Source organism: Toxotes jaculatrix, chromosome 6, assembly GCF_017976425.1.
Source record: "Toxotes jaculatrix isolate fToxJac2 chromosome 6, fToxJac2.pri, whole genome shotgun sequence".
Lineage (NCBI taxonomy): Eukaryota > Metazoa > Chordata > Actinopteri > Toxotidae > Toxotes > Toxotes jaculatrix.
Window position 1 is genome coordinate 20,278,507 of NC_054399.1, and position 25,851 is coordinate 20,304,357.

The following is a 25,851-nucleotide window of genomic DNA, read 5'->3' on the forward strand; positions in this document are numbered from 1 at the left end:
TCCACAGCTGTGACCACATACATGTCAGCGTACAGGGCAGGGTTCCAGGTTACATGGCCCACGTTACCAACACACTGAAGGGACACGTGAACATTTGTTGGAGGACAGGGGCCTGTGGGGGAGAGATCAGAGGATCGGAGTTTGAGTTGAGTTAGCATCTAGCAAACATAACTGTTAAAATAACCACAGAGAAACACTCTAGAAGAAGTGAAATTAGCTACTGATATCCACAAGTGAAGAGTTTGAAGCTAGAAGCACTGAAACCACTTTGTGACTCCCGGAGACAATGACTAACATCCACAATGGGCAGTAATGACCTTCATATCTTGCTGTCAGTCTCCAGAATTTGATTTCCCTTGGTGGATCTATGTAGTGCTGATTACACAGGATGAGAGTCACCGAAATTTTACCTGTCAGGGTTACCTGTCAGTCCTTTTTATGTTTTTTCATCAGCATGAACACACACACAAATGAACTAAAGGGCAACACTGTATTATCATCTTTGGTCTGAACAAAATACAAAGCAACCTTTATTTACCCCATTTAAAATGACATCATTAAAACATATACTGTTAAATACAATAATATTGTAATAGATGACAAAGTGCAAATGTTAAAGTGCATTATTGTGGTCTTCCTCACCTGCAATGAAGGAGTGTGGGTAACTGTCGAAACCCTTGCATTTACTGGAGAACGGAGTGATGGTGATCACGTAGGTCTGGGCGCAGTGCAAGTTGGGTAGGTGACAACTTGTGTCATTTGTTGTACACTCTTTGGCATCGCCGTTTCGGGCAAGGGCTGTCACTTTGTAGGAAATCGCACCGCGACTGTGCTGCCATCTCACCGCTGCTGTGTTGTTGTCGCACACCAGGGAGGCACTCACATTCATGGGAGCACAGGGGGCTGATGGGAGAGCAAAAGGGGAAACGTCCATGCATGGAAGTGTAAACCCACAGAAAGTTTTTAGGTTGAAGTTACCTACCTGTATGTATCTGTGTTACGCCAGGCACACTGCTGTTGCAGTGGTCAGCCACAGCTGTCACTTTCACGTCATATGTGCGACTGCAGAGCAGCGACGGCAGGGAGCAGTCGGTTTTGCTGGTGTTACAGGAGGTCATGTGCTCTCCAGAGTGGACGTGGACGTAGAAACTCTTCCTGCCCAAAGTCTCGTCCCATCTCAGGAAGGCGATGCCAGTGTCACAGGAGTATGTGTACTCCACATTTTTAGGGGTGCAAGGCGCTGAGTGAGAGAGGAGTACAGTCAGTTCCTGAACACCTAGTTCACCTAACGATTTATTATAATCCAATCTTAACCTTAAACCCAGTCCTGAATTCTAAAGTAGCAGGTAAAGGAGGCTGTGAGCAGCAGAGTGCCCTCACTTTAAAAGACTGTCATATTTGTGGTGTATTACCTACATTAAATAAAACAATGTGCCAGATTTGTGCAGGAAGTAAAGACAGTCTCACCTGTGACAATCTGAAAAGTAGTGCTGGGTTTGCTCAAACAGTGGACTCCTCGTGCAACAGCCTGGACGGTGTAGGTGTGTCCACACTGCAGTTCATCCAGGACACAGCTGCTGTTGGTGGATGAGCTGCAGGATGTTGAGTGTCCCAGGCTGGAGGTTGCGTTGACTGTGACACTCACGGCATCCTCGTCCTTAACCCAGGTGACCAAGGCGTGGTTGGAGACACAGTCCAGAGAGTGATCCTGGATCACAGGAGCGCAGGGAGCTGGACACAGGATTGTCACACATGACAAATTTGTCTCGCAAGAAAATTTTAGTCTTTATTTTTGTTAAGGTCTTGGTTAAGGCTTCTTTATTTACTTAATTTTATGTCTAATTTATTTCCTAATCTTCTTTTGCTTGTTCAAATATCAGAGTATTTTCCCTTTTTCTGACCATTTAATTAATTAAATTGTTCACTCTAAAAAGGCTTCCAAATTCCTGCACACTGCTGTTATAAAATCAGTTCATCAAAAGTTTTTTTTTTCTTCAGACCCTCATCAGAATATGAGTTCTTTGTCAATATGACAAAGATTAGATTATACATAATATCACTGAAGAAGGGTTTCAGCTTCCACATGAAGACATAAAGCTCTGGGGTGTTTTTTGTATTCTCAGTGGAGTTTACATTCCACAATTAAAAATGTGCACCTGACGGATATCTCATTAGCTGATTTCTGTAGTTTTAAACTTAACGTGTTTAAATTTGTCAACTTTTAGGCCAAGTTTTTTGTGTTTCTCCCCCATAAACACTATGTTTATGTATTTTTAAAAATTGTAAACACCTTTCTTTTTAGCTGTCACAGTGTCCAGCTGAGAATCCAAAACTGTAGACACAGTAACTGATAATAACAATCTTAAAATTGGTGACTCAGTATATTCAAAAGGTTCAGCTTAAAGGGTTTTTTCCATGTAAAGTTAAACATAAGAGCTTTTTGCTTCTATCATGTCTTTCTTTACCTGTGGTTACGTTCGTTTTTGCGAGCGCTTTGGAGCTGTTGCACTTCCCGTCCCCTGCAAGTACAGTCACAGTGTAGTCCTCCCCACACTGCAGCTGGGTCAGTTCACAGGACGTGTTGGTGGAATTACAGGAGCCAACGTGTCCACTGGCCTTGGCCACGACTTTGTAGTAATCTGCTCCGGCGCTGGCCTCCCAGGTCACAGTCACCACATCGGAGAGGCAGTGCAGGGCAGCGGTCACGCTTGTAGGATCACAGGGTGCTGGAGAAGGACAGGGAAGATGAGCATCGTGACTGTGTTTATTTCACAACTTGACAGAAAAACATTATTTTCAACTAGTGGAATTCAAAGTCTGAGTATATTTTGGCAGTTCTAGTCTGACTGAAGCATGTGCTCTGCTTTGTTGACTGTACTCAGACAAAGGTATAGGCATTAAGTAAACATCCATCCAAGTACCAGATTCGTAAAAGTTTAAATTATGAAGAACTGTAGTTTAGTGAACTTTTTCACTGCTGTTTTATATTTTGAATACTGTGGGGAAAAAAATCCTATGGAAAGAGCAAAACTAACATCAGTCTGTCTCTGTATCCCTTCCTTCTGCAGGTCACAAATATGTAGTTTTATTTGTTTTTAAAAGGGCTTCGTAATAAAAACAGCTTGGAACTGTAGTTTTCAGTAAATGTTACTCAAACAGGAGGAAAGTATGAATTTGTTGGGGACTGTTTTCAATAGTGTATAAATACACCTTTTTTTTTTACAGCTGCAGGAGGGTGATAATGGACAAATCACCATCTTTATCCTTTAATGTTTGCTTTTTTTTAACATGTTCAAAATAACAAGTCTCAGATTTACTTGTAACCAAAATGTAAATTTACCAGTTCTTGCTGAGATTATGGCGCTCTTAGAGCTGTTACACCTGTCGTTGAGGGCCACCACACTGAACATGTATGTCTGAGCACACTGGAGGTCAGGGAAGAGGCATCTTTGGTCAGCTGTGGGGCAGGAAGAAGAGAAACCTCCTGCTCCCTTCAGTGTGGAGATGTAGGACACTGCTCCGGCAGCTGCATCCCAGGACGCCTGCAACGTGTTAGTGGAACAATCCACAACACCTTGGACGTTCACAGGAACACAGGGAACTGAGAGAGAAATGAGGAAGGAAAAAAGCAGACAACTGTTTTAACTATTAAGAGAATTCACGTCCTGTAAAATCCAAAACTTTAGTTTGCTGCATTTTCTGTTTTTACATCAAACACCTTGCTGTGTTGGGTCAATGGACAAACTTACCAGAATTAACAATCACTGGGGCACTGCTTTGTCCTTCACATGTGCTGCTGATGGCTTTGACCATCACGGTGTACTGCTGTCCACACGTTAAATTAGTCAGCGTGCAGCTCGAATTCTCTGTGACGCAGCGAAGTGCTGTTCCATTTCTGGCCGTGGCGGTTGCACTGTAGTTCACCGGCATCGACCTGGATGTCCAGCTGATGGTTAGTGTGTTGGTGCTACAGTCCAGGGTGTTGAGCACATTCTGAACGGCACATGGGGCTGAAACAGGAGGCAAAGAGTTAGACTCAGTGGTAATTTGATCACAAATTTAAAAATAGAACCGGAGTAGTTGTTTAATTGCTTAAAAATGCATGAATTGACCTTGAAAACAGCAGTTTACAAAACAATACACAAGAGACGAAGCCCATTTAGTCGCTGTTCTAAACTGCATCACATCAGCAGCAGATAGACTTTTTGGATTTGGATTTTTAAGGAGGAGGGAGAGAGAGAGAGAAGAGAGAGATTTTAGGAAACATCCAGGAAGAAGCAAAGGAAGAGTTAAAACAGAAGGAGGAAGATGAACAGGTAATGTTAGCGTAAAGGTTAGAGAGAAAAGTAAAAGGGAGATGTAGACAGGGATTAGAAGGAAAGTGTTCAAGGAAAGGAGTAAGAGTAGAAAGAAAGAGGAGATGCCACTCCCTCTCACCTGTTGTACGGACGACCGGCTTGCTGTCAGGAGTCTGACAGTCGCCATCTGAGGCTGACACAGTGAAGGTGTACTCTTTGCCACAGTGCAGACCCTCCAACTGGCAACGAAGCTCCGCTCCTGTGTTACAGGTAACATTATGTCCATCTGTGCTCACTGCCTTGCCAGTGTAGGACACTGCATTGGGGCTTCTGTTCCAGGTTAACACTGCAGAGTTACTGCTGCAGTTCACCGAGGCAGTGAGCTGAGAGGGAGGGCAAGGTGCTGCAGAGGAAGGACACGGAACATTTGGATGGCGTGAGTTGGCTTGTGAGACGATATACGTATGTCAGAGTTTCAAAACACTGATTTCTGCTGATCTTTACCTGTCGGTCGTTTCACCACAGGGCTCCCTACGCTGGTGCAGGTGTCGTCCACAGCGACCACGCTGACATTGTAAACCTGTCCACACGTGACGCCCTCCAGGCTGCACGATGTCTTATTGGAAACACATTTCAAACGACTGCCATCCTCACCCACGGCGGATGCGGTGTAGTTTTTGGCGCCACGGCTTGCTTGCCACGTCACTTCCACATAACTCTGGCCGCAGTTTCTCTTCGCCGTGACATTAGTAGGCACACATGGCACTGGGGGAAGGAAAACCTCACATCAGCTCGGTAAGTTTAGTTTAATCTATCATATTATGAAGGAACTGTTTTTTGTCAGGCTCACTGGCCAATTTTTCCCAACTAAATAGTGTCACATGAAAAACTGAAAACTCTTCACAAACTTAACTTCTCTTACCTTCCCTAACAGGTAAGACTGAGGGAAGACTGACACAGGTGCGATTGAAGGACATGACCTTCACTGTGTACTCCAGTCCACACTCCAGTGTGCTGATGTTCAGCTTCGGCTGTGTGGTGTTATAGGACTTCTTCATGCTGCTGTCTGAGATCACAGTGATGTAGCCCTCTGCGTTTCTGGATGCGTTCCAGCCGATGGTCAGTCCACCAGACGCACAGTCCACCTTGGCCTGAACGTTGGCCGGTCCACAAGGAACTGGACAGAGAGAGGAAAGGTGGGTGAAGGCTGGTGCCTAAGAAATCAGTTGGTTATTCTGGCAATGTGAAAATGTTCACAAAGACCTTGCGTGTAATTCTATATTTAAATCTTGTGCTGGTCTCAGATCCTGATGCACAAACTGTAAAGAAGAGAAAAAGACTACACATTGGTAGCCGAGCTGTGGGTGTGCTGAGGAAACAATTTGTTGTTACAGTAAATCAGAAGGAATCATTCTCTGTCAAGTGGCCTTTTTAGGACTTCTCAGACTGATTCTACATAGCTTTCATCAGTGTGGCTGCATTTTGTTAGCTAATGCTGGAACTAGCCTGAGCTGGGCTTTGAGCTGAATTCCAGCTTGTTAAATTTCAAGTTAGGCAAAGTAAAATGATCAAGTAAAATTTCACACAGGGCCCATCTATCAGGCAGGGTTTCATGATAAGGTAATAAAGCAAAGCTTAGGGTCAGTTCGCCCAAATCATGAAAAACAGATTTTAGGATTTACCCAGGTAATTGTATTGGCACACAAAGTTATCTAGGAATGCTCCTCAAGTCAACCAACACACTGAGTTTGGGGTCTGGTAGCTGCTAGTGATCTAAGAGGCCATTTTCTAGACTATTTGTGCTGTTTATAGCTTTGAACACACAAATTGCATATTATAAGCAGAACATGTTCCTACCAGAGTCCAAGTAGATGGCCTTGGATGGGAGACTGGGACAGATGCCATCGTGGTGGCGGACAGTGACAGTGTAAAGCTTGCCGCATTTCAGATTTGGTACTCTACAGCTGGTTCTAGTGGAGCTGCAGCTGAGAAGTCCTTGTTCTTCATCCACAATGGTGGCAGTGAAGGAGTTCAATTTGGGCTGGCCGTACCATGAAATCAGTGCCTCATTGGCTGTGCAGTCGAGGAGTGCGGTAACATTGTCTGGTGGGCAAGCAGCTGAAATGAAACAAAAGAAATGCTATGAAACACTGGTACAGAATTTAATTATGAAAATCAGCAGCTTAAGATTCAGATTTTAACCTGAAGATATCTTTAAAAATATTGACATTTTAATCTTTATCCTGACTCAAAACCTCCTACAGATGAAAGATGCATAGTCCTGCTTCCACCTGCCGTAAATTTGAAAGGTCATCTAAACAGCTTTACAGTAAAATAACCCAGAGGAAGGAAAACAAGTGTCCTCTCAGTACCTGTCTCAATGGTGACCGTCTCGCTCTCAGAGCTGTTGCACATGAAGTTGGAGGCAATGACGTACACTGTGTAGTTGGTGCTGCACTTCAAGCCGCTGATCTTACAGTTCAGACCAATGGAGTTACAGTTGTGAATGGCGCCGTTGCTGTCCTTTGCTATGGCGACGTAGAAAATTGCACCATGGGACAGGTCCCAGGTGGCGGTGATGGAGTCTGCTCCACAATCCCTCACTGCTGATACGTTCTGAGGAGTGCACGGGCCTGAAAGAGAGGGAACGAATCAGAATGAGAACAAATCCAACCTTTAAACCCTGTACCAGTTAGATGGCAGCAAGAGTCAAGATGGGCAGTCGCTTCAGAGGTAAATACTCACAGTCAGCTTAATCAACTTACTCACAATCATACCTGACCCCCCCCCCCCCCCCACACACACACACACTGGTAAATAGACAGTTTCCCTGCATCTGGATACTTTTTCCACCACTCACCTGTCTCAGCCACAGGTCCCAGTGTCTTCGGACTGGCACATTCATCATCAAAAGCTGTGATGTAGATGGACAAGTGCTGTCCGCAGGAGATGCCCTCTATAGCGCAGCTGTTGGACAGTGAGCTGCAGTTGTAGTAGCTGTGGTTTCCATTGTTACCATAGGCCTCCACAGTGTAGCGCAGGGCCCCCTCCGCGAGGTCCCACTTGCTGAGCAGAAGAGCTGATTTGCAGTCGGACGATGTTTGCAGATTCTGGGGAATACAGGGCGCTGGAGAGAGGCGAACGAATCGAAAGATTATGTCATTGTTACTTGAAATGAAATGAAACTAAATGTTTTTCTTTTCAATTTGAAAAGAAATGTAGTTATATTGCAGTGGCTCCAGAAAATATAGTTTCTATTCATCAGATTGTAATTAGAAAGACATCTTTGCTGTTGTCAGTGAGGATCTGTATTTATCAAACTCTGTGTAGGAGTAAAAAGAAATAATGGCTAAACTGACACATTTATGAAGCAACTTACTGTCACATCACATGCCGTATGCACTCAGAGCAGTAACAGCCAGTCAGAGACACAGATTTATCTTACATCTGTCATACTGTTCATTTCTTAGGAAATCCTTCCATTTTACTTAGTAATAAGTTATTCTGCAAAAATTTATGTAGTTTCATTTTTTAAAATGTTCATTTTACTTGTGTGAAATCTTTAAAATCTTCCGCAAATAGGGATTAGAATAAGCAGCCTGATTGGGTTTTTACAAAAGTGTCCACCAGAGGGCGCTCATGTGAGAACGGACAACTCAGTTCAGCTCCTCACACATCAAACACTAATATTTTAAATTGTATTGCACAAAGGTTGCAGCCACTTTAAATTATGGAAATGTGATTATAACCAATGACATTCATATTCCTACTGTAAAGATATAAACTTAGAATCTAGCTTTTGACATAGCTACAGAGAGGATGTACTGTAGACACGTGGGGTCATACCTGTGCGAATGTCAACAGTAGAGCTGATCTGGCTCCGGCACTCCCCTGTGATTGAATATACTGTGAAGTAATAGTGTCGTCCACACACTGTGTTTGTGAAATAACACGAGTTGTCTTGAGTCAGACAATCCTGGACCATTCCCTGGGTTCAAAGAAATCACACAATATTTAACACACACACACATATATACATTAATTACAGAGTGTAGTCACCAAGTGTTGTTCGATCCCTCTCATGTCTGTACAGAAAATATGAAGCTGGCAGTTTGTCTGACTGAAAATGAGGGGAAACAGCATGTCTCTGTCTAAAGATAACATAATCTGTACCAGCTTTACAGTGACAAAAAAAGAGTTTAAGCCCTGGACTAACCCTTCTGTCCATCTCTTATTATCTAACTCTCAGCAAGTAAGTGAATAAGTGTATTTTCCAAAATGTTCAAAATGTATTTATTTTTAGCCCAGAAAAGCCCAGTACCTTGGAGTCCACAGCTCTGGCCAGGTAGTGGTCTGTGTTGTTTGTGCGCTCCCAGGAAAAGATGATGACTTCGCTGGAACAGTCTCGCAACAACTCCAGATTCTTGGGAGGACAGGGGACTTGAAAGAAATAGATATTTATACATTAATGTAAACCTGTTTTCTAAATGTTGTAGATAGACAGATGGATAGATAGATCTCATTAGGGACAAGAGAGGCAAGAGAAAAAAAGCAAGTAAATGGGGTTAAATGTCAACATCAAAGGGGAGCGTCTCAATTCCCATTTCAGGTTAAAACGCCCTGATACAGAAGATTACGCTCCAGTGTTGCTTTTCACTGTATGAGGTTTCAGGTTTAACACAAACACAGGCTCATTATAAACAGCCTGAACTCAACACAATATGATATAGACAGTGGAGCTCAATAGGAGACCCAGTTTTCAAAGGAGACACCTAGTGATGCACTCAAATAAACGTGTGAACTTAGGCGCCAAACAAAACTAGGGAAAGGAAAAAAAGTTGTAAACAGCTATTCCCAAATGATTGCTGACTGACATGACCTCAGTAATCCTTACCCTGAGGTAAAAACAAACAGATTTAAGGTGTATTATATTAAAATAAGAATTTAAACTTGACAGATTGTGACCATATGACCTTGGGCATTTCAATTCTGACAAATACATCTTTATCTTTTAAAAATCCAATTTTTTTTTTTTTTTTTCAAATCTTGGATTTAATTATCAGCTTTGTGTGATATTACTGCCCAAATGTGAGATATATCTGAGAAAGAGAACTGTGTAAAATCTTCTTCAGAAAATAGTCACACACTTTATTCCAAGGCTATAAAAGCTCAATGAGAGCTGTGTTATTACAAAAACAGAATAAAATCATCTAAAAAATGACACTGTTTTCGTTTTCCTGTATCTATAAGCTTTTCTAAAGAGTTTTTCTTAATCACCAGATTGAGTTATTTATGGTCTTCATTCAAGTATTGAATGGCTGTAGCCTATACCTCACATGCAACAATTACTTGTCATAAAATCATATTCAGCATCATCCAAGTCACAACAGCTGAGAAGTGCACAATGTGGCCCCGGGGGTGGGATTGAATGGAAATCTCAACCAGGCTGTTTAAAAGAATAGAGTGATATGTGAGATGAAAGGATTAACTGCCTGCACAAAATAGATGGCAGGGTGGAGTGGTAAAATTGTTCGTCATCCAAAAATTTAATAGACCAGTGCCATTCAGTTACCAGACTGGCACTGAATCACAATTGAATCTAGAACTGAGTTTGAGTTTGTTTGTTGGTATTTTTCTCCTGTGTAATCTGTTGTTTTCCTGCACTTTATAGAGAGCTTAGTCTTAAGCTTTGGCTGGAGTTCAGGCTTGTTTTGTGCCAGCCTTAGATTTGAAATGTCACTCTGCTGACTTTACACATGACTTTCAGTTTGCTCTGTGAAAGCTGTTGTATAAGGTCCTCTATGGCTCTGGAGGAGCCTTGGAAAATAACACTGATGATATTAAAGTGCTGTCATTGGGTTTTGTCAGTGTGGGTTTGGAGACAACAAATTGAAAATAGTAAGTGTCAGCTACAAGCTGGTAAGTGTAGAGTTTCAAAGATGTGGGCGTTCATCAGGCAGTGAGGGTCTAATGAAAGATGCTAGTGATAATATACAATTTGTGGGATCGTTTTTAGAGCTTTCATGATATCCCGGCCTCTGCTGCTTTGATTTTGACCATTCGTTCTTCTTATTAATGTGCGTGTCACAAGTCACAGTATCTCTACTGAACAAACTTAATCAAAATGGACTTTGGAGAAGATGCCAGTGTGCGTGTGCGTGTATTTGTGTTTGTTCTTTTTATATGTGTGACTATGCGTGTTTATGTCTGATAGGTCTCCTAATGAATAAATTGATCCTTTTTTTCTCCTTTTTTTTGTCTCACCTGTCTGAAAAGTGGCCGAGGTGTTGTTCAGCATGTTCTTGCAGTTCTGGGTTATGGGTATTACGTGCACCACATAGCCCTGACCACAGCTCAGTCCAGTGATCTGACAGCTGGTGCGCTGGCTGGTGCACGTCAGCTGCGTGCCGTTTTCGCTTGTCGCCGTGGCCTTGTAGGAGTCGGCCCCTACCACAGCCGACCATTGCACCGTGGCAGAGTGAGTGGTGCAGGTGTAGTCCACCGATATTGATGAAACCGGGGTCAGCTCTGCAAGTAACACAGCACATCTGAGCATTATTTTTTTACGATTTCAATGTCATTGTACAAGACAAAAAAAAAGGACAGACAATTTCTATACTTGATCAAAAAGTGTCTAGATGGGAGATACACATGCTAAATAGAGATAATTACAGACTATACTTTGCTTGCAGAAATGAGAATTTCCTCAAACTAAATTTTGAAGTCTTCATTTGTTCGGTGGTGATTGGATAGTTGTTTGTGTCTGTTCAGAAGTATCAAATTAACTCTAATAGGGGCTAATGCACAGTATAAATGCTGTGATAAAAAGCAGATACATGTCTCATAATTAATATATTGTAAAAGGACCCAAAAACAGCTTTGATTTCTATTTTTTCTCAGGTTTATGTTTACATGACCGCCTCAACAACAAGTAGGTTGTCAGGGCATCTGAATCCTTTTCCCCTGAAGATCGTATTCTGCATGTCTGAAAGGAACGCCTCAGAGAGAATAGCTGACCTAGATCCTAATCACCAAGTTATTGATATTGTTTTGGCTCTGCTGACTCACTGTTGGTGGTGTATGTGTGGTCTGTGGGCTCGCTCGGCACCAGGAACTTGCTGAGTGAGGACACTGATATCAGATAGGTGGAACATGGGAGGATGCCTTGGACATCCAGCTTGGTGTCTGTGACGTTCTGTACAGACAACAATTTGGTGGGTTCATCGAGGTTCCGGATAGCAACTTGGTATATCAGGACGTTCTTCACCGGCTGCCACGTCACCCTCGCCGTGCTCGGGCCAGTCTGTATGGCTGTAACGTTCAGTGGAGGCTGCACCACTAAAAGCAGACAGGGAAATATCACACAGTATAACAGTGGACATTACTGATTTATTTTGGACCAAAAAAAATCACTATAATAACTAAATACATTTATGAATGCTGTTACAGGAAATGACAAGTCAAGCAGTATGTTAAAGGATCAGTTCAAACAAATCACAAAATACAAACCTCTGGAGGTAACTAGATTAGCAATTTAAAACGTGCCATTGAGCGTTGTGTTGCCAACCCAATAAAATGGAGTTGAAAGGAAATTGGTTTGTGCAGCTTAAAGTGAACAACAACAGGTCTTTCCAGAAACCGTGTCCCTGTTACTGATAATCCAAAACACCTCACAGCAGACAGAAGTTTTTAGAGAAACTATTTCTTCTGAAGAAGGTAGATCAAATGAAAACTGTCCACAGTCAGGTCTATATATATTGTAAATGCTGGACATATTGGAAATGTCGCTGTTAAGATTTTCAGTGTAATTTTTCAGTGTTTTGAGCAACACAAACATATATCCAGTCGCCTCTGTTAATAACAAAAATCTGATATCAAAGAACCAGATATCTCAAAACCTGGACAAATACACCCAAAACAACCCAAAACCAAAATCCTGGACAGAAAAAGTGATTTGTGTGAACTGGCCCTTTAATAAAACATGGCAGCTGTAACTTTCCCAGAGTAAGAACCAAGAATCAATTGGAGAACAAGAAAGGTTTGTCAAAGGAAGATACTCTTATGCCTCATACATCAGTGACCCCATATACAGTCCAACCCTAAAATCAAGAACTACTTCTTGTGGAGCATTTGACACCAGGACTAATACTAAATTGAAAATTGTAGTACTTTTAATTTTTATTACCCAGTGTACTGTAGGTATATGATATTTCAATTGGAATTTTTTGTCACATGGATGTAATTTCAGTATCGTCACAGTAACAGTAAAATGAAGTAAAGCTCGAGAGCTTGAGTTATTTGACTACCTGTAGCTTTTTCAGCCATAAACTGATTCAAGAAATAATGTTTGAATGGATGAGTTGTCATCTCAGGTAATATCATTTAAAAATCAGACCAATAACATTGTTTATTGTCCACATAAATTTAGAACATAAGAAGTTTTGGTGTCAAGTGCGTTTTGTTCTTGCAGAGACATGTCTTCAGATGAACACACCGCTGTGGGTAAAACATCCACCCGTCCTGTAAAGTTTTCAAAGCTCCAAACAGACTGAAGCTGCTCACTCACAGGTCGTGACGGTCTTCACTTTGCTTCCGCTTCCCTGGCCCACCTGGTTAGCTGTGAACACGTAGCAGTCGTAGTTGGTGAAGGGCTGCAGGTTCCCCACCACGGCGCTGCGGTTGGTGGTGGTGAGATTGAACGTTTGTCCAGTGACCTGAGAGCGCACCTGCAGGTAGTAGTATTGCGCCGACGGTACCTCAGTCCATTTTACTAAGATTGAAGAACTCGACAGCGCCACGCCAACTTCTATCTGCGATGTGTCAGGGACTGCGAGTAAAAAGCAGGAGGAGAAAACGTCGTTTAGGATGCTACAGAGCTGCGTGCAGTCCGTGCGTAAAGTTGTGAGCGTAAAGACGCAGACTGATGGGACTATAATTCCATGCAGGTCGTATCATTAATGCTTGGCTATTCAAAGTCTTTTGGGAGCATTTTACATACATACATGTGTTCTACGTCTATTTCGCTTACTATTTGTTTATGAATGTGTGTCACAGTTTGACCCCTGAGGGCGAAGTTCATGATGATGCTGCCAAAACCAAAATTACAATAATTCTGCTCACTACCGCGGTTTGAGAGATGTCACTACTGTTTTACGTGAATGTTATGTTAGCTGTCTTCTTCTTTACCTGTGGACGCCAGGGTTTTATCCATACACACCACAAAGTAGAAATGGAAGACTTTGAGAGTCACAGTATACTCGGTTCCTGGTCTCAGACCCTGGACATCCTTCTCTGTCTCTGTCGCTGGCAGTGTCACCACAACCGGAGCAAAATTTGTATTGTTTTTCACCCGCAGGTCCAAAAAATAGTTTATAGCCGCATCGTTTTTTTCCCATTTTACCAGAATCGATGAGGGGCCCGAGGGGGTTGCTGACAAGATTTTGCACCCTGTAAGAGATGGAAACACATGGCACTGAAAACCTCGTTTAAAAAAATTAAATTTGTTGTTAAAGTCTGAAAAAAAAGTTATAAGTAAAGTTATAAATAAATTATTTTATCTTGTCTAAATTACACACAGTGACTTCCATTTAGTGTGACATCTTTAGCCTCAGTGATCCATTCTGATTTATACATACTGACAATATAATTTTTACTTATTTGAAATAAATCCAACTTATGCAGACACATGAATGGGGCCTAAAATATTATTTCAACTAAATTTCTTGGTTTACTTACCTTCTGCACTATTAGGTATCTGTAAACAGCAAGAAAAATATAATCAGTAACATGGTGAAAATATTTTGAGACCACATTATATCCATATTCTTGATCAGTTTTGCAGATATTGCCATAAAAATGATAATTACCTGAGTTAGAGATACCAATGCTAAAGAAAAGCCTATGGCTCCCAACAATCCCATCTTTGACATTGACTGCGGGATTACATTTAGTTTAGTATACAAGGGAGTCAAATACAAAAGGTGTTCTGGATTCTTTTGAGCTTTTTAGCCCAGTGTGCATGGGAACCAATCAGTATTCCCCAAATGGGGACAGGCTGTCCCACCAACCGCCCCAGGCAGCCAGAGCTGCCCTGAGAACAGGAGGGAGGGATGGAGGGCGGGATGGATGGATGGATGAGAGTTTGGTGAATTTACCTGACGTGAGAATGACAAGAAGATCTCTCTTTCTGCCCTTCTCTCTCTCTCAAACACACACTGCTTGTCACACATCAGTTTGCATAATTTCCATCGAGGCAGTTTGGTCTCATAACGGATTAGTCTTCCTGTTTGTAGTATCTCAGTGTGAAAGTGGGTAATAGTCTCCTGCAGCGCTGCCATGTGTCATGTGTTACTGTTATTTCTGACTTTTTAAAAACCTGAACAACTCTTGTCTTTGTGTTTTTCACTTGGTAGTCTCGAACAGATTAAACAACATCTCTATCAAGAATGTAGAATAAGTCTATTATCTCAGATCGTTAATAGTCTTCAAGAAGTTGTGCACTTTTCCGTTTTACCCTAATGTTTTGAGACTCTGGAGATCTATATATGCTTAATGGTCAGTTCTGCATTTTGTTACCTTCATCAGAGGGAATGTTTACCACTTTAATTCTTTTTTACATACTGAGGTTAACAGATCAGATGAAAAGAAGAACATTTTTACACATCTCAACACCAGAGTCTGTGGAATCTCAAATAAGGAGGAAGTAAAGCCAATGTTAACAAAAACACAAGGGTTAGTGGGATTTTTGCTTGTAAACAGACTTTGAGATAAGATTTTATCATCATAATTATTATTATTATTTTTATCTTTATCTCAAACTTCTGTTTCCAAGGTCAAGAATGAACTCAACACTGAATTTATAATGAGCATAACAGAATGTGGAAATAGATGGTAACAAAGTCAGAATTTGGGGTCCAATTCTCTGTGTAGGCCCGTGGGCTGTAAATATCCCTTCCTTTTATTTTTATCCATAGATATTGTTGTGACATTTTGGTTCATATATCAACAACTAAAGTTGTGTTAGGTCATGAATTCTTGGTGTTGAATTTATGGTTGGGCTACAGTGTGAGATGGAACATTTTTCCAGTCTTAAAGTCCCCCCCATCACCAAACTGTGAAATGCAGTTTGTTGAGCTTTACTGATCAATAAATGTAAAGCTGGTGATGACAACAAATGACTTAAGAGAAGAAAATCTGAGATGATCCACGTTAAACTTCAGTAATTCAGTTCAAACTGATCACAGGTGCCTGACCAACATTGATCTTATCGCTGTAACATCATTACTTTTGTAGCCAGAGGCCACAGTTTGTATGCAACTTGACTTTCCTGACCCACTGACACAACCTACCCGCCTTGAATAGAGACGTCATGTCACTCATCGCGTCAACCCAAGAGTGTGTCGCATAAAAACTGTCAAGACATTAAATATGTAGTCCATCTGTTTTCTGTCTGTTTGTGATTGTTCTCTGTAGTCGGTGGTCCACATTTTGTTTCTTTCTCTTTCTGGCCCTCCCCCACCCGAGTTACTGTAAAAATCAGAAAACACGCTGTGACTCAACACATGGACATGTTTCTGCGTTAACTGTTTTTTTCATCCCTGTAACAATACATGAGAACACAGTGAATGACCTGAATCAAAGAGATAAAGGCTTGGGAGGGGCCATCCGAGCAAAGAAGACAAGTGCCACTGAAACCAAAGACAAGAATGCAAACTTGGGAATTGGGACTTTGTCTAAATGGGATGTGCTTACAAAACACACGAAGCTTGGCACTGTTACTAAGTTGGGTCTCTCTTAAACTGTTAGCTTTCGAAGGTTTGAACACGTTTGGTGATGGATTTCATTGAAAAATTAGAAAAAAAAAAGTTAATTTCAGTCCAAGATAGACTAATCCCTAAGCTGGTTTTATGTAGGCTGAAAGGGATCTTCTATCACAGGAGAATAAAAGGCTATCACCTTCTAGATCCTCCATCGTGTATTAGAAAGAAGGAAGTCAACATGAAAGCGGATATGGGCGCAGTGAATAAGGACAAGTGATGTGAACACCTTGATATTTCATTGTATTTTTATGCAGCTGTGATATTGTCCTGAAGTAGACAGTGTTACAGGTCACAGGTATTGAACATCTTATGATGCAACTTCCCACAAATCTCTCAAGTCATTCAGTTCCTAAAAAATGATATTACAAAACAATAAGTTTAAGTTGTTTTTTTGCTGCTGACTCATCTGAAGCGTTATTACAAAAGGCATCAAATATCTCCCTAATACCTGAACCTTTCAAACAAATTCACCAGCTTTTAAGCTAAATGTCTCAAAGTCCTTTGACCTCCAAATCACAAAATCAGTGCTTTAAGGGCAAAATTACTGTGTAAATCCATCCATCCATTTTCTATACCGCTTAATATGTCAGGGTCCCAGCTTCCTGTATAAATCCTCTAAAGTAATTTTACAAGGACTGCTGCTGTTTGTGTACTATCCTCATAAAGACCAACACTCCAAAATTAATCTGAATTTATAATGAGCCTAACAGAATGTGGAAATAAATTTTAACAGAGTCAGTGTCTGTGTAGGACTGTGGACTGTAAATAACATTTTATCTGTATCCGTTTTTAAGGTAGAAAAGTGGTCACACTGAATGTTGGTTTGATTCAGTTTTTTTCAGTTTGTTACACTTCGACTGAAATTAACTGAGATTTTTTTTTTAAATAGATGTTATTGTTTTGAAAGCACCCTTACTTTACTTTTAGTGCTTTTGCACACTACTGTTTTACAGCACAGAATGAGATGGGGAGCGTCACTTTTCCAGTGCAAATACAGCTGCACTTGAGTTTCCGGGCAACTGAGTGGCTTACATGACTGTTATTGTCAAAAGTGATTTGGATTGAGAAATTGGGTGATGGTCAGCTTAGGTGAGATTTCAGCTTTAATACCTCCACCAAGGAGGTTATTTTAGTTTAGTCAGCAGGACGTGTCAAACTGGGATGTGTCAAACACTGGTAGAGTTTTTCTGAAAATTTGGTGGAAATTTAAGGTATGTGCAAAGGTGCCATCTAAAGACTTGTTAATCGACATCTTTACATTGTAAGATAGGGCATTTTTGAATATTATTGCTGTATAATAATCTATAATAATACTACACTCACTTGAATGGACAATCTGGCACATGTACCCATGATTGTCTGTCACTGTCTATTGAATTGAGGAGCCTCTCTAAACACAACTTCATGAAAAGAAAAAAGTTATAGAGACTGCTCAGCCTCATTATAAATGAGGGGGGGGGGGGGCTGCGTTACCAGAATTTACTCCTGAGATTGTGTGGCTAAATTAAATAAATTAACTTGGGGAGGTGCCCACTGACATTAAAACCCACCCTTCTAAGCATCCAAGTCCTGCCTTAAACATTTCTCCTTTGAGATCAAAATGTTTGAAATGAAACTCAAAAATTCAGTTTCACAAGAAATGCGTCGACATTTTCATGCCATACCAAAAAAAAAAAAAAAAAACAAGCAAAACTTGAATGTGAGAGGCATCTGATCAAATTACTCATTATACTGTGACAAAGCATCTTTCCAGCTTACCATGATGGCATGAGGTCAGGTCAGATCCTTTCAATCAGCTCTCAGGAGACTGACACTTGTATAAAGCATGAGTCCACTCAGCTTTGAATTGTATGATTTTTCCTTTTTTAATTGTCTGAAATTGTCCTATCATTCTGTAAAATCTATTTCCCAGAAAGGCAGAGACATCACGCAATAAAAAGAAAATCCAAACAGGAAAGGTGTTCATGTGTACATACATGTGTCTGTCCTGTAAAGACACCAGACATTAAGGTGTTTTGTTATCCAAAAACTCATTTGGTAATTCTTCCTACAGTGGGATGTTACGTAAGCAGCTGAAAGAGCTCCAGATCTGGGTGTGGAGATCTCCAAGGTCTGTGTTTGTCTCACAGAAATGCCACTTTGGTTTAGTCGTGTTCCATGTTTTAGCTGTGAATGGCAACCATTCCCCACTGAGAGCCGCCACAGTATCATTATTCATAGCCTATACTGTTTACAGTTCACTGGGGATAATACCAGAACCATCCCTTTTGTGTTTTGAGGGACTTGAGCCAACTGAAACCTGTGTTGTGAAAAAAGGGGGGGTGCAGGGCAGCACATATTTCTGGTGATAGGTGCCCTGTGAAGCTGGTGTGTTGTAAAGTAAAACTGCTCTGAAACAACTATGCATATTTTAATTGTCAGGGGTGCAGTGAGCTCAGTGTAAAGGCAAATGATATGATGACCTGAGTGATGCAACTTTATATTTATGTCTGTGTGCAGAACAAACCACAAAACGCACAGACGATGCTGGGAATTCTTTATTAGCAGAAATATGCACAAGGTTTGCACAACCACAGTGACGCATATTCCACAGTGTTTAATTCATCCTGAGAATGAGCAACAGCACACTGAAGAAGACGGTGTAATTTAACAGAGTGATGTGTCTCCCACAGGAGGCTTCCTACTTAGGGCCCGAACTACGAAATTTATTTAATTTAGTCAATTCTCAAATTAAAGCTTCTTAAAATGAATGGCCTAAAGGTTTCATGGATGATGTTAAATGTCTTTTGGGACTCTACTACTGTTTTGTTGATTTTTTTTTTTTTCAATCAGATCATTTGTTTGTAATGTTTTAAATCCAGCAGGTTGGGCATGAAATCAGTTTACAATTACCGAAATTAGACTGTCACAACTTTATTAGTACAGCATGTAAATTTAGTTTTGTTTGTTTGTGGATAAAATGTTTTATCATCAAAAGGCTTTTCCACTTTTACAAATTCATACAATCACACATATTTTGAACAGCAAACACAAACTGTGCTCCTGTGCTTGTCTTTGTTTTTTCTCATATTAAAGTGTTTGATCGTGTCTGTTGAGGGCACAGTGCATGAACATAATTTAAAGGTAGGTTTACAACACTGAACAATATCTAAAACATTTATTTTATCATCATTTTATATCATGGCCAACAGACAGGTATGTTTCTTCTTGGTTATAAGTTGTTCTTCTATTTATTTATCAGACTGGCTTCATCTGGGTGAGCAAGGATGACGCAGGAGGAAGAGGAGGATGAAGAAGATGGAAGTGTTTGTTGTATCTGTGGGGAAGAGGCTGTGAAGACAAAACAACAAATATTACAGTAAGTTTGCTGGATGGATTTTTAGTGTTGGCCATTTACTTTTTTATTTATTTTTTTTTTTTGATATATTACAACAATTAGGATGATTATTTCCATCATTTACCAGGTGCAGTATATTCACTCACCATATGCTAGTCCACGCTTCTCTTCCCTCTGTAAATCACTGAACAGATTGATAGTGATATTAGAAAAATCATCTGTCTGTAGGTGGAAACCACTCATTTTAACGATCTAAACTTCAAATAACCAAATAAATCTATATAATGGTAACACACTCACCTGTGCCAATGCTGCTGTCTGAGCAAGTTACTGTAAGAACAGAAACAACAACAACAAAAGTCAAATTACATCAAACCATTGTTCATATTCATAATGTTACAGCTGGATTGTCATACCTGAGTACAGCCTCTGAGGACAGAACAGCACATTGCTGCCCTCTGGTGTGAGTGGGGCCACCACTACATGATAGATGTCCCCGCACTGGATGTTGTCAATATCACAGCTGTTTTCCCCAGGTGATGCAGTGCAGGTGTAGTTGTTGCTGCCACCCACTATCTCTGTGATGTAAGTGTGGCTGCTGCCGGGGCTGCGCCAGTACACCCGCAGGGAGTTACCGGCCATCCTGTAGAGCCTGACACCCGAGGGACAGCAGGCACCTACGACAGAGGGTGCACAGAACTTAGAGAAGGCGTTTGAAAGTGATGGACAAAGTGTAATAATCTTCACTAATAGATTTCATGATGAAACTTAAAAATGCAATAATTAGCATGTTTCCAGGACAGAAATCTGGAATGAAGCCAGGCTCAAAATTCTTGTTTCATTTTGTTAACGCATTAGAGTCAAATGTTTTTACAGAGAGGATTTTTCTTTGCTAAAAAGACTTTCTTTTTGTCTTTCTTTTTTCTCTCTCTTTTTTTTAAAATCATGCTCTGAATCATAAAATATTGTCAACACCAAAAAAAAATTTTCAAATAAGATGCTACATAAATCGGGCTATGAATAATGTATGAACAAACCCCTCAGTAAAACCTTTAGAATATAAACAGGAATAAAACTGGAGAGCTCAGTGTCTGTAAGTGCTACTGAAGCAGAGATGGATCAATTAAACACACTCAGCAAACATATTTTAGCAAGCTTTGGGTAGATATTACTGTTCACTAACTTTCTGAATCTTATCCACCTGTGGTACTGTTACACTTTTTAATTTGACTCCCTCCTTCTTCAACTGTGGTCAAAATAACTAGCCTTGTTTGATTCTCTGTGGACGAGCTATAATTTGAAGTTAACTACTCCAAAAACTTTTATAAACGTCTCTCTTTCCTTCTCATTGGTGGAAAATATCCTCACTCACTGGACGAGAAGCCCTGATAGGTGCAGTTAGCTTTGCGCCCGCTGTGGCTGATCGCCTCCATGGTGACGGTGTAGTTTGTCCCACAGGTGATGCATCCCATGAGGCAGTGGGAGTCCTGAGTGTGGCAGCGGGCATGACCACGCGGTGATGTCAGAGAAGTGATGAACGAACGTGCCCCTTTGGCGTGAGACCATGAGACATTGGTCATTGCTTGAGTCACCTGAGCCACCGTTAGATTCACCGGGCAACAGGGTTCTGTAAGAGAAGATGATATGTGTGGATGCAAGGGAATATCACACAGCTACTGTCTGTATCTGTATCTGTTTATTTAACATAAATGTCTGTATCTGACTTTGGATTATACCATAAGTGGATGCAGCTTATACCAGAAGTTGTTAATAGTCTAACTGGTTTCATTTTCTGACTTAATCTGTTTACAATTGCTATTTATACTCCTCAACAGATTTGATCCCCACCTTCACCTTAAATAAAAGCTGCGGTCCAGATTATCGAGGTCCAGATTAAAATAAATTTTATTTGAAATGTCTGTTAAAAAGAAGATCAGTCCAAACCTTGGGTCACTCACCTGTTTCCAGAAAGTCAGAGTAGCTGGGTAAACTCTGGCCGGCGGCGCTGCTCGCTATGACACTGACTTCATATGTGGAGCCACAGGGAAGGTCAGTGAAGTCGCAGCTGTTTCCAGGGGAGGTGCAGGTGAGTTTGCCGTCACCGCCCATCGCGCTCACAGTGTAAGTAGCAGCCCTGTTGTTCGCTTCCCAGCTGACAGTGACGCAGGAGGAGTTTTTCGGATTCAGACTCAGGTCCGTTGGCATGCAGGGAGCTGATGGAGACGAGGGACAGGACTAATTACATCCAAATCATCCAAAGCAAACACAAACTATTGTTCAGAACTATGATTTCCTGATATACACTCTCTGGCCACTTTATTAGGTACACCTGTACAATCTAATGCAATACAATACAATACAACAGCTCTGCCACCAAGTCTGCTTGTTAAATGTAACTGGATATTAGCTGAATATATGAATAGATGTTTTCTACCTGTGTCTTTGGTGTGAGCTTTGCATGCACGGTTGCATCCGCTGATTTCATTGCAGGGTGTCACCACCACTCTGTAGGTGCTGTCACAGCTGAGGTCAGAGAGGGCGCACACCGGCGCCGTGTCGTTGCACAGGATGACCTCTGAACTGTCTGCAGCCCGAGTCTCATACAGCTCTGCCCCCCGTGAAGCTGTCCACATGATCTCCAGAGTGTCAGCGCTCACGACAGAGACGGATACACCCTCTGGACAACAGGGCACTGACAGACACAGGTGACACACGTAAGTAAACATAAGTAAACATATAACAATGATAAACAGGAAGAGAAGAAAATCCATCTCATGATTTCTCATAATCTTAAAGCATGTCACTTCCACTGCTCCTTACAGGTGGTATAGTTGAGATTCTCTCCTGGAGGACTGGCGCCAGCCTGGTTGAATGCGAGCACAGACATCAGGTATGTGTAGCCGCACTGGCAGTGGTAGGTACAGTTGTTGCTGGTGGTGTTACAGGTGTCTTCACCACCATCACCTCTCTTGATGAAGGCCACGTAGCTGTCAGCATGAGGCACTGTGTCCCACGTCAGTGTGCAGTTTCCTTCTGTTGACTCCACAAGGGCCAAAGACTCTGGGGGGCAGGGGACTGACAGCACAGGACAGCAGGGGGTTTAGTTACTGACAGTGCTTTCAGAGTTGCCTAATGCTGTGACAGTTTGGATCCATAACTATCACTGATGTGGTAATGTGTTTTTTTTTGTTTGTTTGTTTGTTTTTTGCAATCATTTCTCTCCAGTAAACATAAATTAAAGATTTCAGTTTCCATGAAAAAAATGAAAACTTGTCATAATAACTCTTATTGTAGCATATAACGCTTATTGTAGCATATGATAAAAGCATCCTTATTATTGCATCATAGTAATTGTTAGTTTTAATTTATTAAATTGATGAAAAAAGGATCAGAGAGAAGCAGCATGTAATTTTATCTGGTGAAGGATGTTTGGCCTTTTAAAAACATCCTCTTCTATCTTTTATCTTAGAAGAGAATGTGATGGTAAATTAAACTAACGGTTATCTAAACGTCAAAAATGCAATGTGTGCTGCAGACCATAGAGGTGTAGACATTTTGTTCACGTGTGTGTCTATGCAGAGCTACTACTCACAGGTGATGAAGACCTTGGGGCTGGATGGATAGCTGGGCCCGGCTTCATTTGAGGCAGTGACCTGGATGACGTGTACCTGTCCACAGCCCACTGGAGACAGGGTGCAAGAGCTGGATGTGGAGTTACAGGTGAGGTTCTGGTCACTCATCACAAAATACTCGATGGATCCGTAGACCTCCAGATCGAGTTCCCAGGACACTGACAGTCCGGCCAGACCATTACTCATCACCACAGAGACATTGACAGAAGATGGTGTTGGAGGTCCTGTTAAAAGACAAAACATAAAGACACAGCCAATGATGCATCAAACGCATACTAAGTGCACATAGGAACACACAAACACCCATTAAACCCATCAAAAACATACGCTTTGCTATGCAACATTTCAAAAACACACACAGAGAAGTGTCTCGATGCCTCCTTACGTGTTGTCTGGTTGATGTACAAACTGCCCTCTCCCTCTCGGCCCTCAGGGTCCCAGGCGAAACCCCTGATGATGTAGAGCGAGCCAGCATCCAGGCCAGAGATGGTCAGATTGGTATTGGAGGTGTTGTGCTTCATGTTGGTGTTTGAACCAAACTTGTATATGGACAGGGTGTACTGGACAGCGTGAGCTACGGGGGCCCAGGATACAATGATGCTGTCATTGCAGGGGGAGGAGGTGGAGAGCTGAGGAGGAGGCAAAACTGTGGAAGAGAGGAAAGTTTTACAAAAAATGGTGAAACTGCTCGTTGAATGTTTTTTTAGCTCATGAGGATCAGATTTTCCCCCTGAGGTGAGAGGTGAGCTATTTACTTGCGATGAGGTCAACTCTTTGTGTGTTTGACATAGAAGGGTCAGGTATAGTTACCACCAATACAGGAGAGGCCCTGAGGGATGCTGATGCATTTCTTGGGTAAGACAAACCTGGATTTGTACAAACACTGAAAGCGCATTTGACTGGAGATGATGCATGTGTACATTCACTCACAGTGCTATATATACTGTGGCTCTGCTATGGGACAATGAAGCAGATCAAGTGACTTCTGCAGGGCATGGGGACTGATTACAAAAGTTCTCAGTGTCTCTCAGTGAATGTGTGGCTCATTTCTTGACATAAACCAGCCCCTGGGTGGTATTTTCCCCACTGAATTCATTTTTGTTTCCCAGCTGTGGAAGAAGAAAAATGTGAAACCGTAACATTCTGCACACAAACACAGATAATGTGAGAAACAACAGTACCTGTTTTTGCTGTCACAGGAGAAGATGGCTGGCTGCGGCCTCCGCTGTTCACAGCCATGATGCTGAGAGTGTACTCAGTGTACGGTTTGAGGGACTGAATCTCAGTGGGGGAGAAAAACACGGTATCTTCTCTGTAGAAGCCATTGGAGTTCTGGATGCGTATAATGTATTGAGTCGCCCCGGTCCTCAAGGCGAACTCTGCCATCAAGGTCCTGCTATCCTTTGGCTTCACTGTCTCGATGGGATCCATCATCTCAGGGGCTAAAATAGTCACAATCCGTTCAGATCACTAATGGCTTCTAACAAGAGGACACATATTGTAATGGCCCCCAAACAATCTCCCATGTTGACTGTGGATTTTAGGTGTTAAAAGTCTCCCTCTGTAAATTTGGTTGAATCAAACACAAGATGTAACTACAAAGATTTTAAAAGATTTTTATTCTAATTGAAGAGTATGATTTTCTATTTTACCCTGTAAACCAAATCTAGGTAAAAGAGAGTGACTCTGGTCCTCTGCTCAGTGTACATAGGCAACTGCCAAACATCAGCCTTAGGTTCTGAAAGAAACATTTAAGTGTTAAATTAACATTGGACTATTATGCTGGACTCACTACAACCTTTTGCAGACTCCCTTCTGTTTTAACAATAAATATGTGTGTTTGAATATGGCAGTATAAACTTGTACTTTACAAATTTCAGAAGTCAAGCACACAACACCAGAATACATACTAAAAAAACAGCTTGTTCTTGAAATGGAAAATTAAATATCATTGAAGCACATAATAAAATATTCTGTTATTAAGTGCTTAAACCATACAGGTTTGAACAGACGTGTACCTCACCTGTTGATGACTCAGTAGTTGCATTGCTCAGTATTGCTTTGGAATCGTCCAGAGCTTCAACTGTGAAGATATAATTGACGTTTGGGGACAGAGAGTTGACAGAACCCATCACTGTGTTTGGACCAAATTGGGCAAAAGCGATGGTGCTGTCTGGTGAGCTTTTGGGGGCAACAGAGATCTTGTATGAGCTGGCTCCAGAGTACCTGGTCCATCTAAGAATCACAGTCTTGGATGTTGTTGAGAACACAGATACTTGGAAATCTGATGAGAGAGATGAAAGAAATTTTTAGCACATACTTGCCAACCTGAGACATGTTTTTTTTTTTTTTTAGAAATAAATGTATAAAGTTTTTGTGCCCTTTCATTTTCATATATGACAGCAATAAAACATCTACAGTGGAATGTATATAAAAGAGAACATACAGTACCTGATTCTGTTGCAGCCTGCAAATATTGACGAGAACACATCATTAATAATAGTTTTATGTAATTATACAAAAAAAGTTGCTACTAACTAGTTAACCTTTTTGAATGCCATTTTTCCACTGCATTATGCTCTTCCATTTTCTCAACAAAGTTTCAGTGAATGAAATAAACTCATTTCATTACTGTACCTGTGAGCATATGCCAAACAAGATAAAAATCACCAGCCACTTCATAGTGCCCATTCTTCACGTCTGTCTCTGGAAACACTCCTCTCACTGCTTCTCACTCTTTGCAGTTTCAGTTAGATTTTTTTGTA

The 25,851-nt window shown here is 41.3% G+C and overlaps 1 protein-coding gene across 1 annotated transcript; it reads right to left on the reverse strand.

Annotated features, from left to right (window-relative positions):
* Nucleotides 1–19,606: 19,606 nt before the first annotated feature.
* Nucleotides 19,607–25,777, reverse strand: LOC121183615 (fibronectin type III domain-containing protein 7-like). Its single transcript, XM_041040762.1, has 13 exons — nucleotides 25,724–25,777; nucleotides 25,538–25,553; nucleotides 25,110–25,370; nucleotides 24,268–24,528; nucleotides 23,472–23,732; nucleotides 23,047–23,310; nucleotides 22,275–22,529; nucleotides 21,889–22,146; nucleotides 21,413–21,667; nucleotides 20,827–21,081; nucleotides 19,871–20,131; nucleotides 19,755–19,784; nucleotides 19,607–19,638 (listed from the first exon to the last, which is right to left on the reverse strand). Exons 1-13 carry the CDS (start codon nucleotides 25,775–25,777, stop codon nucleotides 19,607–19,609), a joined length of 2,463 nt encoding a protein of 820 aa, XP_040896696.1.
* Between the last annotated feature and the right edge of the window lie 74 nt (nucleotides 25,778–25,851).

Coding starts and splice junctions, on each gene's coding strand:
- LOC121183615 (XM_041040762.1), bottom strand. CDS start 25,777: ATGGGCACTATGAAGTGGCTGGTGATTTTTATCTTGTTTGGCATATGC. Junction 21,668..21,888: donor AGCTCACACCAAAGACACAG/GTAGAAAACATC, acceptor CGTCTCCATCAG/CTCCCTGCATGCCAACGGAC. Junction 21,082..21,412: donor CTCTGACTTTCTGGAAACAG/GTGAGTGACCCA, acceptor CTTCTCTTACAG/AACCCTGTTGCCCGGTGAAT.